General features: G+C 41.7%; 2 protein-coding genes across 2 annotated transcripts in view; both read right to left on the reverse strand.

The window, feature by feature from the left end:
* Positions 1 to 941: 941 nt before the first annotated feature.
* Positions 942 to 13,256, reverse strand: bcap31 (B cell receptor associated protein 31). The gene is made up of 8 exons (XM_061985498.2): positions 13,097 to 13,256; positions 12,496 to 12,589; positions 9,761 to 9,861; positions 7,736 to 7,880; positions 2,941 to 3,076; positions 1,765 to 1,891; positions 1,349 to 1,449; positions 942 to 1,254 (listed from the first exon to the last, which is right to left on the reverse strand). Exons 2-8 carry the CDS (start codon positions 12,585 to 12,587, stop codon positions 1,228 to 1,230), a joined length of 729 nt encoding a protein of 242 aa, XP_061841482.1. The 5' UTR covers positions 12,588 to 12,589; positions 13,097 to 13,256; the 3' UTR covers positions 942 to 1,227.
* A 9,396-nt stretch (positions 13,257 to 22,652) lies between these two features.
* Positions 22,653 to 25,140, reverse strand: part of plxna3 (plexin A3) — a 101,859-nt gene continuing 99,371 nt past the window's right edge. Inside the window, exons 37-38 of the mRNA XM_061985497.2 lie at positions 23,929 to 24,079; positions 22,653 to 23,868 (exon numbers count right to left, since the gene is read on the reverse strand). Coding sequence (XP_061841481.2) covers positions 23,776 to 23,868; positions 23,929 to 24,079 — 244 coding nt within the window. The 3' untranslated portion in view covers positions 22,653 to 23,775. The remainder of the gene's footprint in view (positions 23,869 to 23,928; positions 24,080 to 25,140) is intronic.

Genomic DNA, 25,140 nt, shown 5'->3' on the forward strand with positions numbered 1-25,140 from the left:
CCGCTTGTATACACGTTACATTACCTGATGAAACTATGTACCTTGTACTGTGTTACATGTATCATATTAGGTTCATGTAACAGTAGACGTTACATCACCTTAGACAGCATTACCATAACTTGTGTACCACTGTATACAAGGTATTGTTTCATGTAACAATGCATTTTCCCCTGTAACACATTAGCGCACTTAACAGTGTACACATGTCACCTCAGGTAGTTAAAGTTAAAGTACCAATGATTGTCTCACACACACACACTAGGTGTGGTGAAATTTGTCCTCTGCATTTGACCCATCCCCTTGTTCACCCCCTGGGAGGTGAGTGGAGCAGTGAGCAGCAGTGGTGGCTGCGCCCGGGAATTATTTTTTGTGATTTAACCCCCAATTCCAACCCTTGATGCTGAGTGCCAAGCAGGGAGGTAATGGGTCCCATTTTTAAAGTCTTTGGTATGACTCGGCCGGGGTTTGAACTCACGACCTACCGATCTCAGGGCGGACACTCTAACCACTCGGCCACTGACAGTAGTTATATGACCTAGTATACATTAACAGAAGTCATATTTCCTCGCTATGTAACGTTACAGGTTGGCACTAGTGACAAACCTTGTCGGGTAACATAGCACATGTTACATGACATGAGTTCGTCATGCTATGCAGTAAGCGTTACATTGCATCATGGGAGTAACGCAGGGTGAGTGTGGGCCCGCCCACCCGCTGTGGGAACTGTGGCGGAGTCGGCGTCTGATATAAGAGACGACAGAATAAACGATTCAGCACTTTGACGTCCTCACAGAAACTAGATCTGAGTGGGAGTGGGAGGGTACCAGGGCGGGGGGGTCTGCTAAAATAAGCAAACAGCTGCCTTTCATCGCCCCCCTGCAGGAGTTGCATTGCGAGCATGCACATAGGAGACTGCATGTTCACAACTCACACACACCGGGTTTGCAATAGGTGGTTTATTGACAGCGTGCTGTGTTTGCCGTTTCCATAACAACGTGAATAAACAACATAAGCCCGCCATGCTAACGAGTGATGCTAAACTACATGAGAGCTGAGAGAGTCAACTTGTGGCTCGAAGTCTTACTTTGAAAAGATTCCTCAGTGGGAAACAAACCGTCTTTAAAGATGGAAGCGAGCCGACAGGAAGTGACATCACACACACACACACCGCAGAGGGCCACGACGATGAGGACGGCGTCAACAGGATGCAGACCTTCGTCGTCCTCCTCAGTCTGACTTTTTGTCGCCGCTGGCCTGTGAGGGACAAAAACCGACGTGGTGAGCGCCTCCTGCAGGCTGGAGGGAAGCTTGCAGCCAGACAGGAAGTGTGAGTGTGTGTTTGTTTTACCAGCAGTTTGCTGTGTTCGTCCAGTAGTCTGTCGTATTCCACCGTTAAGTTTCCAGCTTGCTTTTTCATGGCACGAACGTCACCATCCGACTTGTGCAGCGCTACACACACACACACACACACACACACACACAATAAGCTTCAAAGCCAAAGCTAGCCAGTTAGCAACGGCTTCCTTCCACACACACACACACACACACACACACACACACACACACACACACACACACACACACACACACACACACACACACACACACACACACACACACACACACACACACACACACACACACACACACACACACACACACACACACACACACACACACACACACACACACACACACACACACACACACACACACACACACACACACACACACACACACACACACACACACACACACACACACCTTTCTGGGTGGCTTCCAGTTCCTCCTTCAAAGACTTCACTTCCCCCTTTAGAGTCTTGTTCTCTTCCTGGACTCCGCCTCCCTTTTTGCCCGCCTCGGGCACCTCAACGCCGGCGTCTCGTAGTTTCTAACAAGACCAAGAAGACAGAGGTGAAGACGAGTGATATGTCACCAATAGGGTCTCCGTCACCAATGCAAATGAGATCTCTATTTTTTTTTTTGTAATGTGCTTAAGGCCGATGACAAAGGAGTCACGGACCACAGATGGCCCCTGTGCCGCACTTTGGGCAACCCAGTTGTAGAAGTTAAGTGTTAATGGCCACTATAGTCTTAGTAGAGTAGTGTATTTGTTCATCCTATGGTCACATATGGGACGCGGGTTGTCTTACATCAGCGCCGGAAGTGGTAAAATGAGCTGTTCAGCTGGCTGTTTTTGGGGGGGATCATTAGGGAAGTCCTTCTTTAGCTTGTTTTATCATATACTGCTGCCTTTGCACCTGTCAATGTTTACTTTTGTATGCACATTAATCAACCAAAAATCCTGACTTTAGAGCAAAGTTCACGGACTCTAGTATTTGGCTCTCTACTAGATGCAACGGTTTTCCGTATTGGGACAATGATTTCGGTCCTAACTTGTTCACCGGTCCCCTTATGGAAGGCACTTTTCCGAGTTGGTGTCTCAAGAAAGGTAGAAATACAAGAACACACACAAACAGACAGCTGTGTGGTGGTGGAGCGTTTAGAATTCACACCTGTTCCACCTACACACACAGTCTCTGTGGAGTGAGTAGTCAGGTGTCCTGACTGTGATGAGGTCAGTGAAGGCAGCAGTCAGTGAGTGAGTGCAGCAGCTGACCACTGATGCAGTCAGCTGTCCATCATACATTTTTTTTACAAAAAATAAAAACAGGGCGTCGTCTTACTTTCACATACTGATGCACCAAGACTCTGCCCACAAAAGGCCGACCAATGTTCTTTCTATTCTGGTCTTTATGGACTTGACACAAGCAAGTGTACATGAGTATTAGAAATAGTAGTCATGTAATATTCAGCCGCTGTCCTCTCATTTAAAAATAAATAGAGTACACGTGAATAAATAGTCCTTCAGCCATTTAGTCACGCAGCAGCAGCCATAGGGTGTAGCGCCCCCCGCTGGTGAGGGGAGGAGTGACTTACGCCCTGCAGCACTTCGTTCTCCTCCATGAAGCTTTTGGCGGCTTTGCTCGCGCCCTCCGCCTGCCTCTTGAACGCCTCGTTAGACGCCATCAGCAAGGCCTGCTGGGAGAGAAGCGTGGCCAGACGACGCAGCAACCTGCACGTACACACGCACAATCATCGTCAACAACCTGCATGTACACACGCACAATCATCGTCAACAACCTGCATGTACACACGCACAATCATCATCAACAACCTGCACGTACACACGCACAATCATCAACAACCTGCACGTACACACGCACAATCATCAACAACCCTTAGACTTAGTTTGAAGTGCGTTTCAAACAGGTTTGGACTGAATTGTAAGAGTTTGGATGGAGGCTTTGACAGTTAAAAAGTGAATTTGGGTGAGTTTTTAAGGTACAAGGTGAGCCTGCATGAGGTTTTTAAAAGGTACAAGGTGAGCCTGGATGAGGTTTTTAAAAGGTACAAGGTGAGCCTGGATGAGGTTTTTAAGGTAAAAAGTGCGCCTGGATGAAGTTCAGGTAAAAAGTGCGCCTGGATGAGGTTAAGGTAAAAAGTGAGCTTGGATGGGGTTTTTAAGGTAAAAGGTGAGCCTGGATGAGGTTTTTAAGGTAAGAGGTGAGCCTGGATGAGGTTTTTAAGGTAAAAAGTGCGCCTGGATGAGGTTCATAAGGTAAAAGGTGAGCTTGGATGGGGTTTTTAAGGTAAAAGGTGAGCTTGGATGAGGTTTTAAGGTAAAAAGTGCGCCTGGATGAGGTTTTTAAGGTAAAAAGTGCGCCTGGATGAGGTTTTTAAGTTAAAAAGTGCGCCTGGATGAGGTTCAGGTAAAAAGTGCGCCTGGATGAGGTTAAGGTAAAAAGTGAGCTTGGATGGGGTTTTTAAGGTAAAAGGTGAGCCTGGATGAGGTTTTTAAGGTAAGAGGTGAGCTTGGATGAGGTTTTAAGGTAAAAAGTGCGCCTGGATGAGGTTTTTAAGGTAAAAAGTGCGCCTGGATGAGGTTTTTAAGGTAAAAAGTGCGCCTGGATGAGGTTCAGGTAAAAAGTGCGCCTGGATGAGGTTAAGGTAAAAAGTGAGCTTGGATGGGGTTTTTAAGGTAAAAGGTGAGCCTGGATGAGGTTTTTAAGGTAAGAGGTGAGCCTGGATGAGGTTTTTAAGGTAAAAAGTGTGCCTGGATGAGGTTCAGGTAAAAAGTGCGCCTGGATGAGGTTCATAAGGTAAAAGGTGAGCTTGGATGGGGTTTTTAAGGTAAAAGGTGAGCTTGGATGAGGTTTCTAAGGTAAAAGGTGAGCTTGGATGAGGTTTTAACAATAAAAAGTGAGTTTAGAGCAGTGGTTCTTTAACTTTTATCACCAAGTATCACCTCAGAAAACACTTGGCTCTCCAAGTACCACCATAATGACCAAAATTAAAATACAGTAGCATAGTAGGCCTTAGGGTTGTCCCGGTACCAAAATGTATTTTGGTACTTTTCTAAATAAAGGGGACCACAAAAAATGGCATTATTGGCTTTATTTTAACAAAAAATATTAGGGTACATTATTATTATTATTGCAGTTTAGTCCTTAAATAAAATAGTGAACACACAAGACAACTTGTCTTTTAGTAGTAAGTAAACAAACAAAGGCTCCTAATTAGTCTGCTGACATATGCAGCAACATTGTTATTCTATTATTTTCTTATTATGAAGGACAAACTGTAAAAATGGATTATTAATCTACTTGTTAACTTACTGTTAATATCTGTTTCAACATGTTCTATCTACACTTCTGTTAAAATGTAATAATCACTTAATCTTCTGTTTGATACTTTACATTAGTTTTGGATGATACCACACATTTAGATATCGATCTGAAACCAGGTAGTTACAGGATCATATATTGGTCATATTCAAAGTCCTCATGTGTCCAAGGACATATTTCCTGACTTTATAAACATAATATTCTCACATTATTAATGCGCGCGCACACACACACACACACACACACACACACACACACACACACACACACACACACACACACACACACACACACACACACACACACACACACACACACACACAGACACAGACACAGACACAGACACAGACACAGACACAGACACAGAGAGATAGAGAGAGAGAGAGAGCGCGTGGCGTTGACAGGTGATGATGTAAGCGCGAGGTGGGCGGGGTTAATGTCATTCATGAAATGAAAGCGAGTCGCCATGTTTTGTACCTTAATGATGAGGTGGAACATTAATGAATGAATGAATGGTGCGTTCAGGCACATGAGCGCAGAGACGAGACGACTGAAGCGGAGGCGACTCAGTGGCCCAAATATGGCGTGCGAGTCACAGACCGTCCGGAAATAACCGATCAGCTGCCAACACCTTCCACTAACTCGTACCAAAATGGAAGTCCACTGGTCACTACTGTGTCTGTGTGTGTGTATACGTCGCCCCCTGCTGGCAGCTGTTCTTCCTACATCAACAACCAACATGAAAGGATGATTTTATTATTTCTATTTTTCATGAAATAACTACCATTTAGACTAAAATAAATGTAATTAAATTAAATATTAAAATGTACATATAATGTAATGTTTAAAATATTTATATTCATTAATATACATGAATGGGTTACACTTGTATAGCGCTTTTCTAACTTCAAGGTACTCAAAGCACTTTGACACTATTTCCACATTCACCCATTCACACACACATTCACACACTGATGGCGGGAGCTGCCATGCAAGGCCCTAACCACGACCCATCAGGAGCAAGGGTGAAGTGTCTTGCTCAAGGACACAACGGACAAGGTTGGTAGAAGGTGGGGATCGAACCAGCAACCCTCAGGTTTCTGGCACGGCCACTCTCCCAACAGCCCCACGCCGTCCCCAAAATGTACATATAATGTAATATTTAAAATATTTATATTCATTAACATACATATATATTTAAACCATTTGTAGCATTATTTGGATAATAACATATTTGTTTTTATGAACCACAGATTCTAATTGATTGAACATAAATTGACATTGTATCTCACTTCCTTGATGTTAAAGCTATCAGAATCAGTCATTTGCAAAAACAAAGTTAAATTGGTAAACATTTTGACAAACAAATAAATCATGCCATAAATAGTTATATAAAAAAGTTATGTATTGTTGTGTAACAATTTTTATGTCAAAAATATATTCAATATATTAATATATAGAAAATACTTAATTTATTAACATGTGAAAATCCATACATAGTCAATTCATTCATTTACGATTGAATTATATTGATATTGTATGTAACCGAAAATGAATTGACAATTTATTCTTTTTCACATGTCAATAAATTAACTAGTATTTCCTATATATTTTTATTAATTTAAATTTAACAAAAAACTGTCACAATTAAAAAATTTCAATTATAAATTACTTTTTGAAACTACTCATGGCATGATTTCTATTTGTGTAATAATTTAATTTTTAACAACTTTTTTTTTTTTTCACAGATTACCAATAGATGTACCATTAAGAAAATTAAATACAATATCAATGTCATTATTTCAATCTTAAATTAACAATTTATTGAATTTCACATGTTAATAAATTACCTAGTATTTCCTATATTGATTTAATTTTGACAAAAAAATTGTCACATAGTTAAATATTTGAAAACACTAAATATATTACTTTTTTAAACTACCCATGGCAATGTTTTTATTTTTGTAATAATTTATTTTTTAACAACATTTTTTTTAATGAATTACCAATTATGATAGATGTACCATTAAGAAAATTAAATACAATATCAATGTATTATTTAAATCTTAAATTAATTAACAATTTATTGATTTTCACATGTTGATGAATTAACTAGTATTTCCTATATATTTGTATATTGATTTAATTTTGACCAAAAAAAAGTCATATAATTAAATAATTGAAAATATTAATATATTACTTTTTTAAACTACTCATGGCATGATTTTTATTTGTGTAATAATTTAATTTTTAAACGAATTACCAATTATGATAGATTATGATAGACCATTAAGAAAATTAAATACAATATTAATCTTAAATTAACAATTTATTGATTTTCCCATGTTGATGAATTAACTAGTATTTCCTATATATTTGTATATTGATTTAATTTTGACAAAAAAATAGTCACATAAATAAATAATTGAAAATATTTAATAATATATTACTTTTTTAAACTACTCATGGCATGATTTTTATTTGTGTAATAATTTCATTTTTAAACAAATTACCAATTAAAATAGATTTACCATTAAGAAACAACAATACATATAATTTCAATCTTAAATTAATTAACAATGTATTAATTTTCACATGTTAATAAATTAACTAGTATTTCCTACATATTCTTAATAAATTTACAGTTTGGGACGAAACTAATTGTTACAATTACATATTAATATCTATATTTATTAATACAGGTTTTTTTTTTTACTATTTATGGCATGATTTTTTTCCGTCTGATAATTTCATTTTTTTTTTTATCAATTCTGATGGATTCAACAAATAAAATAATAAATTATTTGAATTGTATATTAAATAATTGGCCATTTTTTTCACACAATAACAAATTAACTACCAGTAGTATTTCCTGTATATTCTTAATATATTGATTTATTTTGACAAAAAAAAACGTGTTGTATAAATCTAATCTATTATTAAGATGTCCACAAAGTGATAACATGTTAAACATAGTGTGTGTGTGTGTGTGTGTGTGTGTGTGTGTGTGTGTGTGTGTGTGTGTGTGTGTGTGTGTGTGTACTCACAGACAGAGCAGGAGAGCGAATCCTGCGATGTAAAGATTTCTTTGAGCTCGAAAGAGCTTCATGTGAATGTGCTCGACGGCTGTTGGATTGTTGCTCAGGTCCACCTTCTCCGTCACGCTGTACTTCCTCACCTCGCGGAAGGCATCTGCCACAACACGGCCATGTGACATAATCACCGCCACGCCACAATTGCATGCAATTCCATGCCGAGCGGGCGGCCATTTCAGCACGGCGGAACCTCTAAAAGAAGGGTGTCCAAACTTTTTCCAGGGAGGGCGGTGTAAATAAACATTGAAGGATGTGGGGGTCACGTTGATACACTTTAAACATTAAAGATACAATCAATCAATACAATATAGGTCAATTATTATATGCTAAGCTAAATGTTTAACCTTAATTAGCATGCTAATGTTATAGCCAATTTTGCAGCCAAATGCCTCAGACTCATAACTTGGTCCTAAATACATGCCAATTGTTAGCACATTAACTTTTTCGGCCAATTTAGCAGCCAAAAACACAGCTCAGAGTCATATGACTTGGTACTTGACACATGCTAACATTAGCATTTTAGCATGACTTCATTAGCATTTTATTTTAGCCAATTTTACAGCCCAACACCTCAGATTCATATATCAATCAATCAAATCAATCAATCAATGTTTATTTATATAGCCCTAAATCACAAGTGTCTCAAAGGGTTGCACATATAACATATAACTTGGTAATTGACACATGCTAACTGTTAACATGATAATGTTAACATTCTAGCGTAATAACATTAGCATGCTACCCTGTTTTTTTTTTGCCAATTTTGCGGCCTAAGACCTCAGAGTTATAAAATTCGGTACTTGACATATGTTAACTGTTAGCATGATTTTGTTAGCATTCTAACGTAATAACATTGACATGCTAACTTTATTAGCCAATTGTGCAGTTCAACACCTGAGTTATTTAACTTGGTTCTTGACACATGCTAACTGTTAGCATGCCTAAATTAGCATTCTAGTGTGCCAAGTTTACAGCCAAACACCTGAGATTCCTAAAACTTGGTACTTAACACATGCTAACTGTTAGTATTCTAGCGTAATAACATTAGTATGCTAACTTTGTTTTTTAGTAAATTTTGCAGGCGAACAGCTCAGAGTCATAAAATTTGGCACTTGAAATAAGCTAACTGTTGGCATGATAATGTTATCATTCTAACATAACATTGGCATGCTAACTTTTTTTGTCAATTTCGCAGCCGAGGACCTCAGTCATATAACTTGCTACTTGATACATGCTAACGGTTAGCATGTATAGTTTTTTTTTTTTGTATACCTTATTTTATATGCGTATGCGTCATAGTCATATGACTTAGTACTTGACGCATTATAACTGTTCACATTTAAGTTTGGCTTGTGCATTTTAGCATTTAAAAAGTTAAAAGTACCCATGATTGTCACACACACACTAGGTGTGGCGAAATTATTCTCTGCATTTGACCCATAAGCCTTGATCACCCCCTGGGAGGTGAGGAGAGCAGTGAGCAGCAGCGGTGGCCGAGCTCCGGGAATCATTTTTGGTGATTCAACCCCAAATTCCAACCCTTGATGCTGAGTGCCAAGCAGGGAGGTAATGGTTCCCATTTTTAAAGTCTTTGGTATGACTGGGTTTGAACTCACGACCACACGCAATTCCTCCCAAAATCGCATTTTTTTTTTTTTTGTCATAACATCCATTTATGGACCTCTTCATCTTTGCGAACAAGAAGTCTTTACGACACTGAATGAGCGTTCTTAAGTGCTGCAAAAAGCCAAATAAAAAGTAAAACGATGACATCTCGTATAACGTTATGTATCACTACGGTTCGTCACTTGTGGGTTTATTCTTCCGGAAAGTTTAGTCGTTTTCTGAATTGCACCAACTCATGTTTTGTTCAGATAGCTTAGCTTATACTGACCTACTTTGGATTGCTGGAAAAAGTTCAGACACTGCGGCTTTAGAGGTTCTACTGTATTGTCGTGAACATATGCACGCACTTACCAATGAGCAGGAAGACCAGGATGGCCATGGCCACCATAAAGGAAGTGTTTCCATATAAGGCAATGGTTTGGACCAGCCGAGACCGGAAGACGCTGTTCCACCTGGAGACATTGTTATCACAAGGAAAGATGAGGTCACCTACCTAGGTTCCATTCTAGAGGCTAATCTTTCCTGTGATAAAATGGCAACAATGGTACTCAAAAAGGTCAACCAACAAACGAGATTTCTCTACAGAATCTCCTCTCTGGTCAACAAAAGCACCATGAAGATTCTAGCAGGAACTCTCGTTCAACCCTTTTTCGATTACGCATGCACCTCCTGGTACCCTAGCACCTCCAAATCCCTCAAATCGAGACTCCAAACATCCCAGAACAAGCTAGTCAGATTACTTCCAGACCTCCACCCCAGATCACACCTCACTCCTACCCACTTCTCCAAAGTGGGCTGGCTCAGGGTGGAGGACAGAGTAAAACAACTTTCACTGAGCCTAGTCTATAAAATCCGCTACACCTCCCCATAACCACAATACCAGGGGGAGCTCCACTAACCACGTTAAACCCAGATTCCGAACTAACAAAGGTCTTAACTCATTCTCTTTCTATGCCACATCAATGTGGAATGCACTCCCAACAGGTGTAAAAGAAAGGGCATCTCTATCCTCCTTCAAAACCGCACTAAAAGAACACCTCCAGGCAACTACAACCCTAAACTAACACCCTCCCTTCCACATAATACTCTTTCGGATTGTAAATAATCAAATGTAAACAATCGAATGTAGACACTTTTTCTTATACTTTCTGATCTCTCTCTCTATGTCCACTACTTGCTGTACATATCCTACCAAGTCAGTCCTACACTGTTCCAATGTCCATTTCTCTGATGATGCAATTGTTGATGACTGAAGTGTTGATTCCAACCAAACCCCCCCCCCCTTCCTCCATATCCCACACCCCGGATTGTAAATAATGTAAATAATTCAATGTATATACTCTGATGATTATCTTGTGTGATGACTATATGATGTTAGTATATGTTTGATAGTATATATCTGTATCATGAATCAATTCAAGTGGACCCCGACTTAAACAAGTTGAAAAACTTATTTGGGTGTTACCATTTAGTGGTCAAATGTACAGAATATGTACTTCACTGTGCAATCTACTAATAAAAGTTTCAATCAATCAATCAAACACACACAGTTATAAAGAGAACGCGCCATCTTTGGCTCCACCTAGCGGCCAAAGCAGCACATGACAAAAACAGTGAGGTAAGAACTATCTATATCAATAAAATGTGTCCAAAGTGCGGCCCGCAGCTACGTTTTTTTACGGCCCTTGACCCATTCTATGAATATTATTACAAAAAAAAAGAAGAAGAGTGGAATAAAAGAGTAAATAGGTGAAATGCAACGAGAAAAACTTGCAATGTTGACTCTAACGACACAAACCTGCCTTCTTTAAAACGGTCTTTGCTCAAAAAATAATAATGTATCAAAATCAATGTTATGAATTATTGACCTATTGAGGGCTTTGATTACTTTACATCAAACATTTCACTCTGAAATATTTTTTGTGGAAAATATTACAAATAGTGTGTGTTTGCCATATTGAAAACAACGGTGGGTTGTTTTTTTCTGACAAAAAGAGCATACAATAACCACAAAAAAAAACATGAAAAAATAATAAAACCTTAAAATCTACAGAGTTGATCTCGAGGTTTAAGCGTTGAAAGTAAAAAAGAAAAAGAAAAAAGTAAGACTTATTTTAACACTTTTATGAGTGGGACCCTTCTGGAACCCTAAGAATTTTAGTGTGATTTTTTTTTTTTATTACCTCATTGAACAAACAATATAAATATATTAAAATCAATGTTATGAATTTAAGGCTCCAATTACTTCCCATCAAATATTCCACTTTGAAATATTTCTGAGGAAAATATCGCATATTTTGTGTGTTTGCCATATAAAAAACAAAGTTTTCTATGACAAAAAACAAACAAAAATAAAATATGGGGGAAAAAAACAAAACTCACAGTGAGTTGATCTCGACAGTGTCAAAGTAAAAAAAAAAAAAGTAAGACTTATTTTTAACACATATGAATGGGACCCCAATAATTGTAGTGTGATTTTTTTTAAACCTCATTGATGAATAAAAAAAATCTATCAAAATCAACGCTGTGAATTATTGACCTATTTAGGGCTTCGATTACTTACCATCAATTATTCCACTTTGAAATATTTCTGAGGAAAATATTGCATATTTTGCCATATAAAAAACGTTTTCTTTGACAAAAAATTACATGAAAAACCCCCAAAACTCACAGGGAGTTGATCTAGGGCGGGGCGGTATAGCTCGGTTGGTAGAGTGGCCGTGCCAGCAACTTGAGGGTTCCAGGTTCGATCCCCACACTGCCGCTGTGTCCTTGGGCAAGACAGTGCCACCCACACTGGTTTAAATGTAACTTAGATATTGGGTTTCACTATGTAAAATGCTTTGAGTCACTAGAGAAAAGCACTATATAAATATAATTCACTTCGCTACACACTCAAGAGTTGAAAGTTAAAAGAAATCAAAAAAATATTGACTTAAGTCACTTGACTCCTAGCGGCTTCTGCAAGTCTCACTTATGCAACTTTAGAGCTCTTGTCAGGTTAACAGGAGGAAAAAGAATGTTCTCCGAGAGTTCAACACAATGCATCATGGGAACTGCCATTTTCATCGATGCGTTGTACGTACCTCTTAGCAGAAATGAAGGGAATACACAAGAGGAGGACCAAGAAGACCTCCACGTATAAGAAGGCGGCCACCGCTGTCCACTGGAGACTCATCCCTGACACACACAACATTACATAGGTGAAGTGGGGCGTGAAAGCTGTGGGACGCGCGCAAACTGCAGGAATTAGACGCAGCCCGGACGCGCATCAAACTTAAGCGAAGGGGGCGTGGCAACCCCGACACATCACTTTTGGCGTAGGGGGCGTGGCAGCCCCGACACACATAGCACTTAAAGCGAAGGGGGCGTGGCAGCCCCGCGACGCGCCCAAGCTGCAGGCTACGGCTGCGAGAATTAGACGCAGCCTCAAACACACCCAGTTTCTCCACTTTACCGGAAAAAAAAAGACGTCGGTTTGTCGCTATAGTTTGTACAGTCTATATAAATGTTTGATTCAACTTAAAATTGCAAGCCGGCGAAGACTTCAAAGTGCGAACATGAGCTATCTGACCATAAACAACAACTGCAGGATCACGGCTCGCAGGCAATAAGCTCGCTAGCTCCGGAAAAATAACTACTAGCTACTAACAAATAAAGTAGAATAAACTTTATCAAACGACTCACCTGCGGATGTTACGAACACTAAGCAACTGTGTTAAAACAGTCACAGTAATATTCCAAATTGTCTTTCACAGCCGACTAGTTTGCCTTTTTTGCTGCACTCGGCTGAGTCGAGACACCACTTCCTGTTTCCGGTGCAAGAAGCCAGCTCATCGCGATGCCGACAGTTGATTGGTTACATACCTTAGAAGGGGCGGGGCAACAGAGCGATCGTCGCGACTGTGATTACGCTACCGTCCAAATATGTGTGGTTTGACTAAACATAGATAGTACAATAAATACACTATGATAAATATAGAATGTACTAATGTTGTGACTTTAGGAAAGTTGTCTTTTTGGATTTGCACATGCGCGCTGCGTACGTAGCTATTGAGGACGCGAATTTTGACAAGTGTGCTGTCCCAAATTGATTGCAGCTGTTATGCCTTACCGATCGGAGGTATTTTTTTAAATTATTTTATTATCTTTATTGTACTTCTGTGCCCTCTTACTTTGTTATTGCGAATTGTAATTTAAGTAGTCCCTTCTTTCCATGTAAGCGTAGCATTAAGTGAAGGTGATTTTGTTATCTATTTTAGTGCAACATCCGGGTCCTGACACGTTATTCGCGACAAGACCCAATCGGTACACGCATGCGCAGAGAATACATAACTTCCGGGACTCGCAATATTTACGACGGCGCTTTGGCAACGTGCTGTGATATTTGATGTTTTATCTTTTTTTTTTGTATGAAGCCAATGGCTTACATAGTAGTAAAAGACAACAAGAATATAAAAATGAACATATGCCACAATTTTAATCACCGTTCTGTCATTGTAATGAATGACGCACGGGGGCGCCACAAACTCATGTATTTATTTTTTCTAAACGTTAAACGAGGCTTAACTTAAATCTATATCTGCTGCCTAACAAAAAAGTACACTTTAAAATTGTCATTATTGTGAATTTATGTATTTGATGTAAATAAAGTACTTAGAGTGTTGATTCCTTAAGGCTGCTGAGCACATAATTAACCTCTCAATTAAACAAGGCCAAGTACCCAAGGATTTCAAGATAGCAAGAGTAACCCCCCTTTTAAAAAAAAAGGTAGCAAATTAGAACCTGGTAACTACCGACCTGTTTCTATTCTCAGTTCCATTTGAAAAGTAATGGAAAAAATAGTTAATGAACAGGTCGATAGTTACCTTGCTACTAATAAACTCATGTACAAATTCCAACCCGGCTTCAGAACTAACCACTCCACTGACACATGCCTTCTCTATCTGAGCGACCACATCAAACATGAGGTGGACGCGGGCAAATACTGCGGCATGGTCATGCTGGACCTTCAGAAGGCCTTTGACACCGTTAACCACGTTATACTGTTGGATAAGCTCAGAGCAATCGGATTTGATAAAACCTCATCGAGCTGGATGCAATCTTACTTGGAGGGGAGGGAACAGGTGGTAGAGGTGAACAGCACCGTGCCCCCCCCCCTCTCAGTAAGCTGTGGAGTCCCCCAATGCAGTATATTGGGGCCTTTACTGTTCCTAGTATACATAAATGACATGTCATCAGCATGCGACTGTGAATTGTTCTTGTTTGCGGATGACTCGGTCCTGCTGGTATCCGGCAAGGACAAGTCACAGGTGGAGAAAATCCTCAGTGCTGAACTCTGTAGAACTTGCACCTGGCTCGCTGACAACAAGCTATCCATACACTTAGGTAAAACGGAATCCATCCTGTTTGGGTCCCAAATCAATCTCAAGAAAGTCAGTGACTTCACTATAAAAGTGGGTGACATCGTTATCACCAGGAAAGATGAGGTCACCTACCTAGGTTCCATTCTAGAGGCTAATCTTTCCTGTGATAAAATGGCAACCAAGGTAATCAAAAAGGTCAACCAACGAACGAGATTTCTCTACAGAATCTCCTCTCTGGTCATCAAAAGCACCTTGAAGATTCTAGCAGGAACTCTCGTTCAACCCTTTTTCGATTACGCTTGCACCTCCTGCTACCCTAGCACCTCCAAAACCCTCAAATCTAGACTCCAAACATCCCAGAACAAGCTATTCAGATTACTTCCAGACCTCCACCCCAGATCCCACCTCACTCCTACCCACTTCTCCAAAGTGGGCTGGCTCAGGGTGGAGGACAGAGTAAAACAACTTGCACTGAGCCTAGTCTATAAAATCCGCTACACCTCCTTGATACTGAAGTACATGTCAAACTACTTCCTTGACATAAATGACCGCCATAACCACAACACCAGGGGGAGCTCCACTAACCACGTTAAACCCAGATTCCGATCTAACAAAGGTCTTAACTCATTCTCCTTCTATGCCACATCAATGTGGAATACACTCCTAACAGGTGTAAAAGAAAGTGCATCTCTATCCTCCTTCAAAACCGCACTAAAACAACACCTCCAGGCAACTTCAACCCTTGACAAACACCCTCCCTTCCACATCCCACCTCCCCGGATTGTAAATAACCAAATGTAAATAATCAAATGTATTTCTAATGTATATACTTGTTCTTATGCTATTTGAACTCACTATGTTCTCTGCTCGCTGTACATATCCTACCAAGTCAGACCTACACTGTTTCAATGCCCATTTCTCTGATGATGCAATTGTTGATGACTGAAGTGCTGATATCAACCAAACCCTCCTCATCCCACCCCCCGGATTGTAAATAATGTAAATAATTCAATGTATATACTCTGATGATTAACTTGTGTGAAGACTGTATTATGATGATAGTATATATTTGTACCATGAATTGATTTAGGCCAGCAAGGTGGCAGAGGGGTTAGTGCGTCTGCCTCACAATACGAAGGTCCTGAGTAGTCGTGAGTTCAATCCCGGCCTCGGGATCTTTCTGTGTGGAGTTTGCATGTTCTCCCTGTGACTGCATGGGTTACTCCGGCTTCCTCCCACCTCCAAAGACATGCACCTGCGGATAGGTTGATTGGCAACACTAAATTGGCCCTAGTGTGTGAATGTGGGGCCCCCCTCTGGAGCCAGGCCTGGAGGTGGGGCACGATGGCGAGCGCCTGGTGGCCGGGCCTGTCCCCATGGGGCCCGGCCGGGCACAGCCCGAAGAGGCAACGTGGGTCCCCCCTCCAATGGGCTCACCACCCATAGCAGGGGTCATAGAGGTCGGGTGCGATGTGAGCTGGGCGGAAGCCGAAGGCAGGGCACTTGGCGGTCCGATCCTCGGCTACAGAAGCTAGCTCTTGGGACGTGGAACGTCACCTCGCTGGGGGGGAAGGAGCCTGAGCTAGTGCGCGAGGTGGAGAAGTTCCGGCTAGATATAGTCGGACTCACTTCGACGCACAGCAAGGGCTCTGGAACCAGTTCTCTCGAGAGGGGCTGGACTCTCTTCCACTCTGGCGTTGCCGGCAGTGAGAGGCGACGGGCTGGGGTGCCAATTCTTGTTTCCCCCCGGCTCAGAGTCTGTACGTTGGAGTTCAAGCTTTCTACCGATCACCACCTGGTGGTGAGTTGGCTGCGATGGTGGGGGAGGATGCCGGACAGACCTGGCAGGCCCAAACGCATTGTGAGGGTTTGCTGGGAACGTCTAGCAGAGTCTCCTGTCAGAGAGAGTTTCAATTCCCACCTCCAGAAGAACTTTGAACATGTCACGAGGGAGGTGCTGGACATTGAGTCCGAATGGACCATGTTCCGCGCCTCTATTGTCGAGGCGGCTGATTGGAGCTGTGGCCGCAAGGCAGTTGGTGCTTGTCGTGGCGGTAATCTTAGAACCCGTTGGTGGACACCGGCGGTGAGGGATGCCGTCAAGCTGAAGAAGGAGTCCTATCGGTTTTTTTTGGCTCATAGGACTCCTGAGGCAGTGGACAAGTACCGACAGGCCAAGCGGTGTGCGGCTTCAGCGGTCGCAGAGGCAAAAACTCGGACATGGGAGGAGTTCGGTGAGGCCATGGAAAACGACTTCCGGACGGCTTCGAAGCAATTCTGGACCACCATCCGCCGCCTCAGGAAGGGGAAGCAGTGCACTATCAACACCGTGTATGGCGAGGATGGTGTTCTGCTGACCTCGACTGCGGATGTTGTGGATCGGTGGAGGGAATACTTCGAAGACCTCCTCAATCTCACCAACACGTCTTCCTATGAGGAAGCAGTGCCTGGGGAGTCTGTGGTGGGCTCTCCTATTTCTGGGGCTGAGGTTGCTGAGGTAGTTAAAAAGCTCCTCGGTGGCAAGGCCCCGGGGGTGGATGAGATCCGCCCGGAGTTCCTTAAGGCTCTGGATGCTGTGGGGCTGTCTTGGTTGACAAGACTCTGCAGCATCGCGTGGACATCGGGGGCGGTACCACTGGATTGGCAGACCGGGGTGGTGGTTCCTCTCTTTAAGAAGGGGAACCGGAGGGTGTGTTCTAACTATCGTGGGATCACACTCCTCAGCCTTCCCGGTAAGGTCTATTCAGGTGTACTGGAGAGGAGGCTACGCCGGATAGTCGAACCTCGGATTCAGGAGGAACAGTGTGGTTTTCGTCCTGGTCGTGGAACTGTGGACCAGCTCTATACTCTCGGCAGGGTCCTTGAGGGTGCATGGGAGTTTGCCCAACCAGTCTACATGTGTTTTGTGGACTTGGAGAAGGCATTCGACCGTGTCCCTCGGGAAGTCCTGTGGGGAGTGCTCAGGGAGTATGGGGTATCGGACTGTCTGATTGTGGCAGTCCGCTCCCTGTATGCTCAGTGCCAGAGCTTGGTCCGCATTGCCGGTAGTAAGTCGGACACGTTTCCAGTGAGGGTTGGACTCCGCCAAGGCTGCCCTTTGTCACCGATTCTGTTCATAACTTTTATGGACAGAATTTCTAGGCGCAGTCAAGGCGTTGAGGGGATCTGGTTTGGTGGCTGCAGGATTAGGTCTCTGCTTTTTGCAGATGATGGGGTCCTGATGGCTTCATCTGGCCAGGATCTTCAGCTCTCGCTGGATCGGTTCGCAGCCGAGTGTGAAGCGACTGGGATGAGAATCAGCACCTCCAAGTCCGAGTCCATGGTTCTCGCCCGGAAAAGGGTGGAGTGCCATCTCCGGGTTGGGGAGGAGATCTTGCCCCACGTGGAGGAGTTCAAGTACCTCGGAGTCTTGTTCACGAGTGAGGGAAGAGTGGATGGTGAGATCGACAAGCGGATCGGTGCGGCGTCTTCAGTAATGCGGACGCTGTATCGATCCGTTGTGGTGAAGAAGGAGCTGAGCCGGAAGGCAAAGCTCTCAATTTACCGGTCGATCTACGTTCCCATCCTCACCTATGGTCATGAGCTTTGAGTTATGACCGAAAGGACAAGATCACGGGTACAAGCGGCTGAAATGAGTTTCCTCCGCCGGGTGGCGGGGCTCTCCCTTAGAGATAGGGTGAGAAGCTCTGCCATCCGGGAGGAGCTCAAAGTAAAGCCGCTGCTCCTCCACATCGAGAGGAGCCAGATGAGGTGGTTCGGGCATCTGGTCAGGATGCCACCCGAACGCCTCCCTAGGGAGGTGTTTAGGGCACGTCCGACCGGTAGGAGGCCGCGGGGAAGACCCAGGACACGTTGGGAAGACTATGTCTCCCGGCTGGCCTGGGAACGCCTCGGGGTCCCACAGGAAGAGCTGGACGAAGTGGCTGGGGAGAGGGAAGTCTGGGCTTCCCTGCTTAGGCTGCTGCCCCCGCGACCCGACCTCGGATAAGCGGAAGAAGATGGATGGATGGATGGGTGTGAATGTGAATGTGAGTGTGACTGTTGTCTGTCTATCTGTGTTGGCCCTGTGATGAGGTGGCGACTTGTCCAGGGTGTACACCGCCTTCCGCCCGATTGTAGCTGAGATAGGCTCCAGCACCCCCTGCGACCCCGAAGGGAATAAGCGGTAGAAAATGGATGGATGGATGGATGTAATTGATTTACGTGGACCCCGACTTAAACAAGTAGGAAAACTTATTCACGTGTTACCATTTAGTGGTCAATCGTACGGAATATGTAGTGAACTGTGCAATCTACTAATAAAAGTTTCTGTGCATTTTTTTTTTTTTTACATAAATAATATATTTGTTCTGTATTGTAAATAATCTTCCACATGACATTATTGAAAGAACCGTTACAAAAATAAAAACTATGGCAACAGTGACGGCGTTCCCAAACATAAGTTAAAGAAAACAAAACTAAAAGTGTACATCGCGCATGCGTGGACTAATCGTGGTCTTCTGGGGCAACAAGAGTGGAAACCTGCAGGGGTCACTGTTGTTCTGACGTCACTCCACACGCTGCAGTCTCCCTGCAGTTACGTCACAGTCGCTAGGAGGCGCTCATTCACACTATTAATCATTGTCCATGTTTGCGTGGTCAATAATGAACATTTGTTGTTAGTTGGTTTATTTTCAGAGTTTAGTGGTAGCCAGGGAGAGGCGCGGCTGTACATTTAAGGACATATTTTGTTTGGCGTTAAGCAGCGGCCATGTTGCTGCTCCACTTTCGTTTTGCTTGGCTTCGTTCCAACATGGGCCCCCCCTTTCCAATCCAACACCCCCATCCCCCAGAGTGCTGTTATCAGCAACACGCAGCCCCCCCAATCCTGGCAGCTAATGAGGCTTCCTGCCGGCAGGCGGTGCGGCGATGTCACGGTTAAAACGATTAGCAAAACATCGGACGGACAGAGGACACGTTGACCTTGTGACCTTTCACCTGACGCTGCGACGTCGCATGCTAGCAGGCGAACCGTCGCCTCTTGAACCTCTTCATTTATAAAACATGGCGGCAGTGGTCATGTGACTGGCGGCGACCCAATCATAAATGATGCAGAGGACGGACGGGCTCGGCTGTTGCCGGGCAGATTAACCCCAGCCCGCAATAATATCAGTGGGTTTTTTCAAAATAGTTATAGTCCTACTTTTTTTTTTTTACGGCCCTTGACACATTCTAAGAATATTATTTAAAAAAAACAACAACACAAATCTGCCTACTTTAAAACGGTCATTGCTCAAAAAATAATAATGAATCAAAATCAATGTTGTTATGAATTATTGACCTATTGAGAGCTTTAATTACTTTATATCAAACATTTCCCTCTGAAATATATTTTTGTGGAAAATATTGCAAGTTTTGTGTGTTTGCCAAAAACAACATGGAAAAATAATAAAAACCTAAAATCAACAGAGTTGATCTGGAGATTTAAGTGTTGAAAGTAAAAAAGAAAAAAAAAGTAAAACTTATTTTTAGCACTTTTATGAGTCGGATCCCCAATCTTTTTTTTTTAACCTCATTGATCAAAAATAAAAATCTATCAAAATCAATGTTATGAATTCAAGGCTCCAAAGAATTCCCATCAAAATATTCCACTTTGAAATATTTCTGAGGAAAATATCGCATATTTTGTGTGTTTGCCATATAAAAAACAGTTTTCTTTGACAAAAATACAAACAAAAATAAAACATGGGGGGAAAAACAACTCAGTGAGTTAGTTGATCTAGACAGACACTGAAGAATTGAAAGTTTAAAAAAAGAAAAAAGAAAGTAAGACTTATTTTTAACACTTTTATGAGCAGGACCCACAACCCCAATAATTGTAGTGTGATTTTTTTTTAACCTCATTGATCAAAAAATAAAAATATATCGAAATCAACGGTATGAATTATTGACCTATTTAGGGCCTCGAAAAGGGACAAGCGGTCGAAAATGGATGGATGGATGGATTACTTACCATCAATTATTGCATTTTGAAATATTTCTGAGGAAAATATTGCATATTTTGCCGTATAAAAAACGTTTTCTTGGACAAAAAGGGCAAACAATTACATGCAAAACCCACACAACTCACAGTGAGTTGATCTAGACACACTCAAGAGTTGAAAGTGAAAAAAAACCAACTTATTTTTAACACTTTTAGGAGTGGGACCCTTTTGAATCCCTAATCATTTTAGTGGGATTTTTAAGGTCATTGTTCTAGAAATAATGAATTAAAATGAATGATAACATAAAATATTGACCTATTTAAGGCTCCAATTATTTCACATCAAATATTCCACTTTCAACATTTTTCGGGGGAAATATTACATACAGTAGATCTGAAGTGGATCTAGAGATTTAAGCATATATACTGTATATATATATACATATATATATATATATACACACCCCGCGACCCCGGAAGGGACAAGTAGTAGTAAATGTATGTATGTATATATATATATATATTTCCACATACACATACATATATATATATAAAATGACTTATTTTAACACTTTTATGAGTAGGACCCTTTTGGATCCCCAATCATTTTGACGGGATTTTTTCTTTTAACATTTCTTGCTCAAAAAATAAAGAAATTAAAATGAACGATGACATGAATTATTAGCTGAGATAGGCTCCGGCGCCCCCCGCGACCCCGAAGGGACTAAGCGGTAGAAAATAGATGGATGGATGGATTAATTATTGAACTATTTAAGGCTCCAATTACTTCACATCAAATATTCCACTTTGACATTTTTTTGCAGGAAAATATTGCAGCTTTTCAGATAAAAAAAAAAAGTTTTGACAAAAATGGGATAAAACATAAAACCCCCAAAAATGTTATATCCACAGATAGATCTCCAACTCCCCCCAAAATGGATTAACTCGCTGGAATAAAAAAGACAATATAACATACATCCATAAACATGGACGCATGTGGAAAAGTGCAATATATTTATCTGTACAGTAATCTATTTATTTATTTATATATGCACCTTATAGCTTTTTTATCCTGCACTACCATGAGCTTATGTAACGAAATTTCGTTCTTATCTGTGCTGTAAAGTTCAAATTTGAATGACAATAAAAAGGAAGTCTAAGTCTAAGATCTGAAGTCGATCTAAAGACTTAAGCATTGATTAAAAAAACAACTTATTTTTTTAAAATTTTTATGACTGAGGTCATTCAGTCCGTGGTTTTGATAAACTAAAAATATCAACATGGCTCCCGCATGTTTTGATTTAAAATAAATGCATTTGAAAAAAAAGACAATGAAAAATATGATTTGATTAAAAAGGGAAAAGAAAATGAAAAATAACATGGCTCTCGCATGTTTTGATTTAAAATAAATACATTTGAAAAAAAGACAATAAAAATATTTTATTAAAAAAAGAAAACGAAAAATATAAAAATTTCCCCTGCATGCGCTTTGATTAAAAAAAAAGAAAGAAAAAGAAAAGAAAATTTAAAATATCCCCCACGTGCTTTATTATAAAATAAAAAATAAAAAAATAAAAAATATCAAATGTCCCCCGCGTGCTTTAATTAAAAAAAAAAAAATGAAAGAAAATGAAAATGATCAAAATGTCCCCCTCGGGCTTTGATTAAAAATAATAAAATAATTTAAAGAAAATGAAGAATATCAAAATGTCTCCCTCGTGCTTTGATTAAAAATAATAAAAGGAAAAAAAGGAAAAGAAAAAGATCAAAATGTCCCCCGTGTGTAGAACTTTTCAGTGTGCGGCCCTCAGAGTAAAACGTTTGGACACCCCTGCCCTAAAGAAAGCGTGCCGAAGCCACTTCCTGTTTGTCCGGCGCCCTCACACCCACTTTGATGCAGGGGATAAAAGAGGCGTGGTTATTAAACACTTTAGTGATGATGTCACGGCGTACAAACAAAGGCGATGTAAAAAAAAAAAAAAAAGGACACAGGCTATTACGTGGACACAGTCGTCATGGTTACACTTCAAAGTCAAACACGTTTTCGTCGTTTTCTGCCGACGTCGTGGACAAACGGCGGCGACCTCCGTCGGCCAAGTCCCGCCGCTCAACGTCTTCTCGCCAAAGGAGGCGGAGCCGCAACATACTCCGTTCGACCGATTGGCTGCTGCTATGACACAGTCACAACAAGCCTGCGGGGGGGAGGGGCTTGAACGCGGCCTAGCCCTCCCACTTCGTGGCTCATGTCCAATGCCGTCGTCGGCTCCGCCCTTCCCATGGGAAGTGGATCAAGTGTCAAAGGTCAAACACTGGCTGGTTGGCACCCACAATAAATAAAGCCCAGACAATCATTTAAGTTAAAGCAAAATCCTCAATAAATACGTGTTAGATGTGTGTGTGTTTTATCATTTCACTAATTACACACACAAGTATCTTCAGTCTGCTTCTTCCTCCCAGCTGCACGCACACACACACACACACACACACACACACACACACACACACACACAGTGGTGTTGGTCCAGTAGTGGCTTTCCTTCCTTCCTGTCCAAGAACCAATCAGAAGCTTCCTCCACTCGTGTAAACGTTTTTTTCTTTTTTTTCTTCCATCTGGGCTTTGGTCCAAGTCCGGTCCGGTTCTGCTGGTCCCGGTCTGTCCATGGCACTGGTCGCTGGGCACAGTATTCACATCATGGTGGTGGAATGTTCAGGAAGGGTTGGCGTGGCGGGGGGGGGGCAGTTAAAGGCGTACAAGTCCTTCTAGCCAATCGGGGGGCGGAGCTACGTAAAAGGGGCGGGCTTATAGACCCAATCAGTAAGTGTCCATTATTCACTTCCTGCTTGGTGCTTATTTACATGTTGGCTGATGCCCCACCTCCACCCTGCCCAAGACCAGGCGATTGGGTGCCAGCCCAGCGCCCGAGTGGCTCTGTGATGGATTGGCGAATAAATAACACGTCGACTGATTGATTGGTGCGGTTCTAGTAAAAAAAATAAAAATAAAATAAAGGCCCCGCCCCCCAAAAGGGCAGGTCTCCTCAGCTTCCTGACATCAAGTTGATGGCTTGTTCCAGTTTGTGCCGCAGTTTGTGTTTGCGACAGTAGGCGTCACGATCCAGGGCAGTCACCACCTGCACACACACAACAAGACGGTGACTTGGCGCCCCCCGCTGGTCGGGGAAGGAACTCACCTCCTCCTTGTACTTGTTGATGTAGAAGTAAAGCTCGCTGAGCGCGCTCAGCGTGTTGAACTCGCTGCCGTGCAGACGCGACTGCTCCACTAGGTAGGCGTCCATGTCTTGGTCGCTGATGCTTGGCATTTTGGCGATGTCTCTGTAGTACCTGCACAACACACACACACATTTAGCATGCTAGCTACCGCCATTGAAGACACTTATTTGGCTAGGTTAGCTACTTCGACCCCCAGTTCTTAAAGTCTTTCACGAGACTACGTTGGCTAGTTAGCATGTTAGCTACCTCTGTTGGTTCTCAAAAATGCTCATTCGGCTTTAGCATATTAACTAGTGCTACACCCACTTCTTAAAAGTTTATTAATAAGCTATGTTGGTTAGTTAGCATGTTAGCTACTCTCGTTGGTTATTAAATAGGCTACAATAGAAAGTTAGCATAAAATGTTTTTCCCCGAGTGCACCTAGTTCTTAAAATTTGCCACTTGGCTATGTTGGCTGATTAGCGTGTTAGCTACCCCTGTTAGTTCTTAAAGATGCTTATTAAGCTATATTAGCTAGTTAGCATATTAACTACTTCTACCCCAAGTTCTTACAATTTTCCACAAGACTGTGTTGGCTAGTTAGCATGTTAGCTACCCCTGTTGGTTGTTAAAGTTTTTTTAGGCTATATTAGCTACCTTTACACACAGTTCTTACAGTTTTCCACTAGGCTATGTTGCTAGTTAGCATATTAGCTATCCCTGTAGGTGCTTAAAGATACTTTTTCAGCTATATTAGCAAGTTAGCATATTAGCTACTTCTCCTAGTTCCTAAAATTTGCCACAAGGCTATGTTGGCTAGTTAGCATATTAGCTACACTGTTGGTTCTCAAAGATGCTTATTAGGTCATATTTACAAGTTAGCATATTGGCTCATTCTCCCCAGTTCTTACAGTTTTCCACTAGGCTATGTTGGCTAGTTAGCATGGTAGATACCACTGTAGATGCTTAAAGATACTTTTTCGGATATATTAGAAAGTTAGCATATTAGCTACTTCTCCCCAGTTGTTACAATTTTGTTAGCATATTAGCTACTTCTACCCAGTTGTTACAATTTTGTTAGCATATTAGCTACTTCTCCGAGTTCCTAAAATTTGCCACTTGGCTATATTGGCTAGTTAGCATATTAGCTACCCCTATAGGTGCTTAAAGATACTTTTTCAGCTATATTAGC

Source organism: Nerophis lumbriciformis, linkage group LG23 (assembly GCF_033978685.3).
Source record: "Nerophis lumbriciformis linkage group LG23, RoL_Nlum_v2.1, whole genome shotgun sequence".
Lineage (NCBI taxonomy): Eukaryota > Metazoa > Chordata > Actinopteri > Syngnathiformes > Syngnathidae > Nerophis > Nerophis lumbriciformis.

Bases quoted from the DNA above. Each gene is read 5' to 3' on its own strand.
- bcap31 (XM_061985498.2), bottom strand. From the start codon at position 12,587: ATGAGTCTCCAGTGGACAGCGGTGGCCGCCTTCTTATACGTGGAGGTC. The intron at 7,881-9,760 runs GTAAGTGCGTGC...GTGTTGTGGCAG, and splicing joins CCTGGTCTTCCTGCTCATTG to ATGCCTTCCGCGAGGTGAGG. The intron at 3,077-7,735 runs GTGAGTACACAC...GTGTACGTGCAG, and splicing joins TTCGCTCTCCTGCTCTGTCT to GTTGCTGCGTCGTCTGGCCA.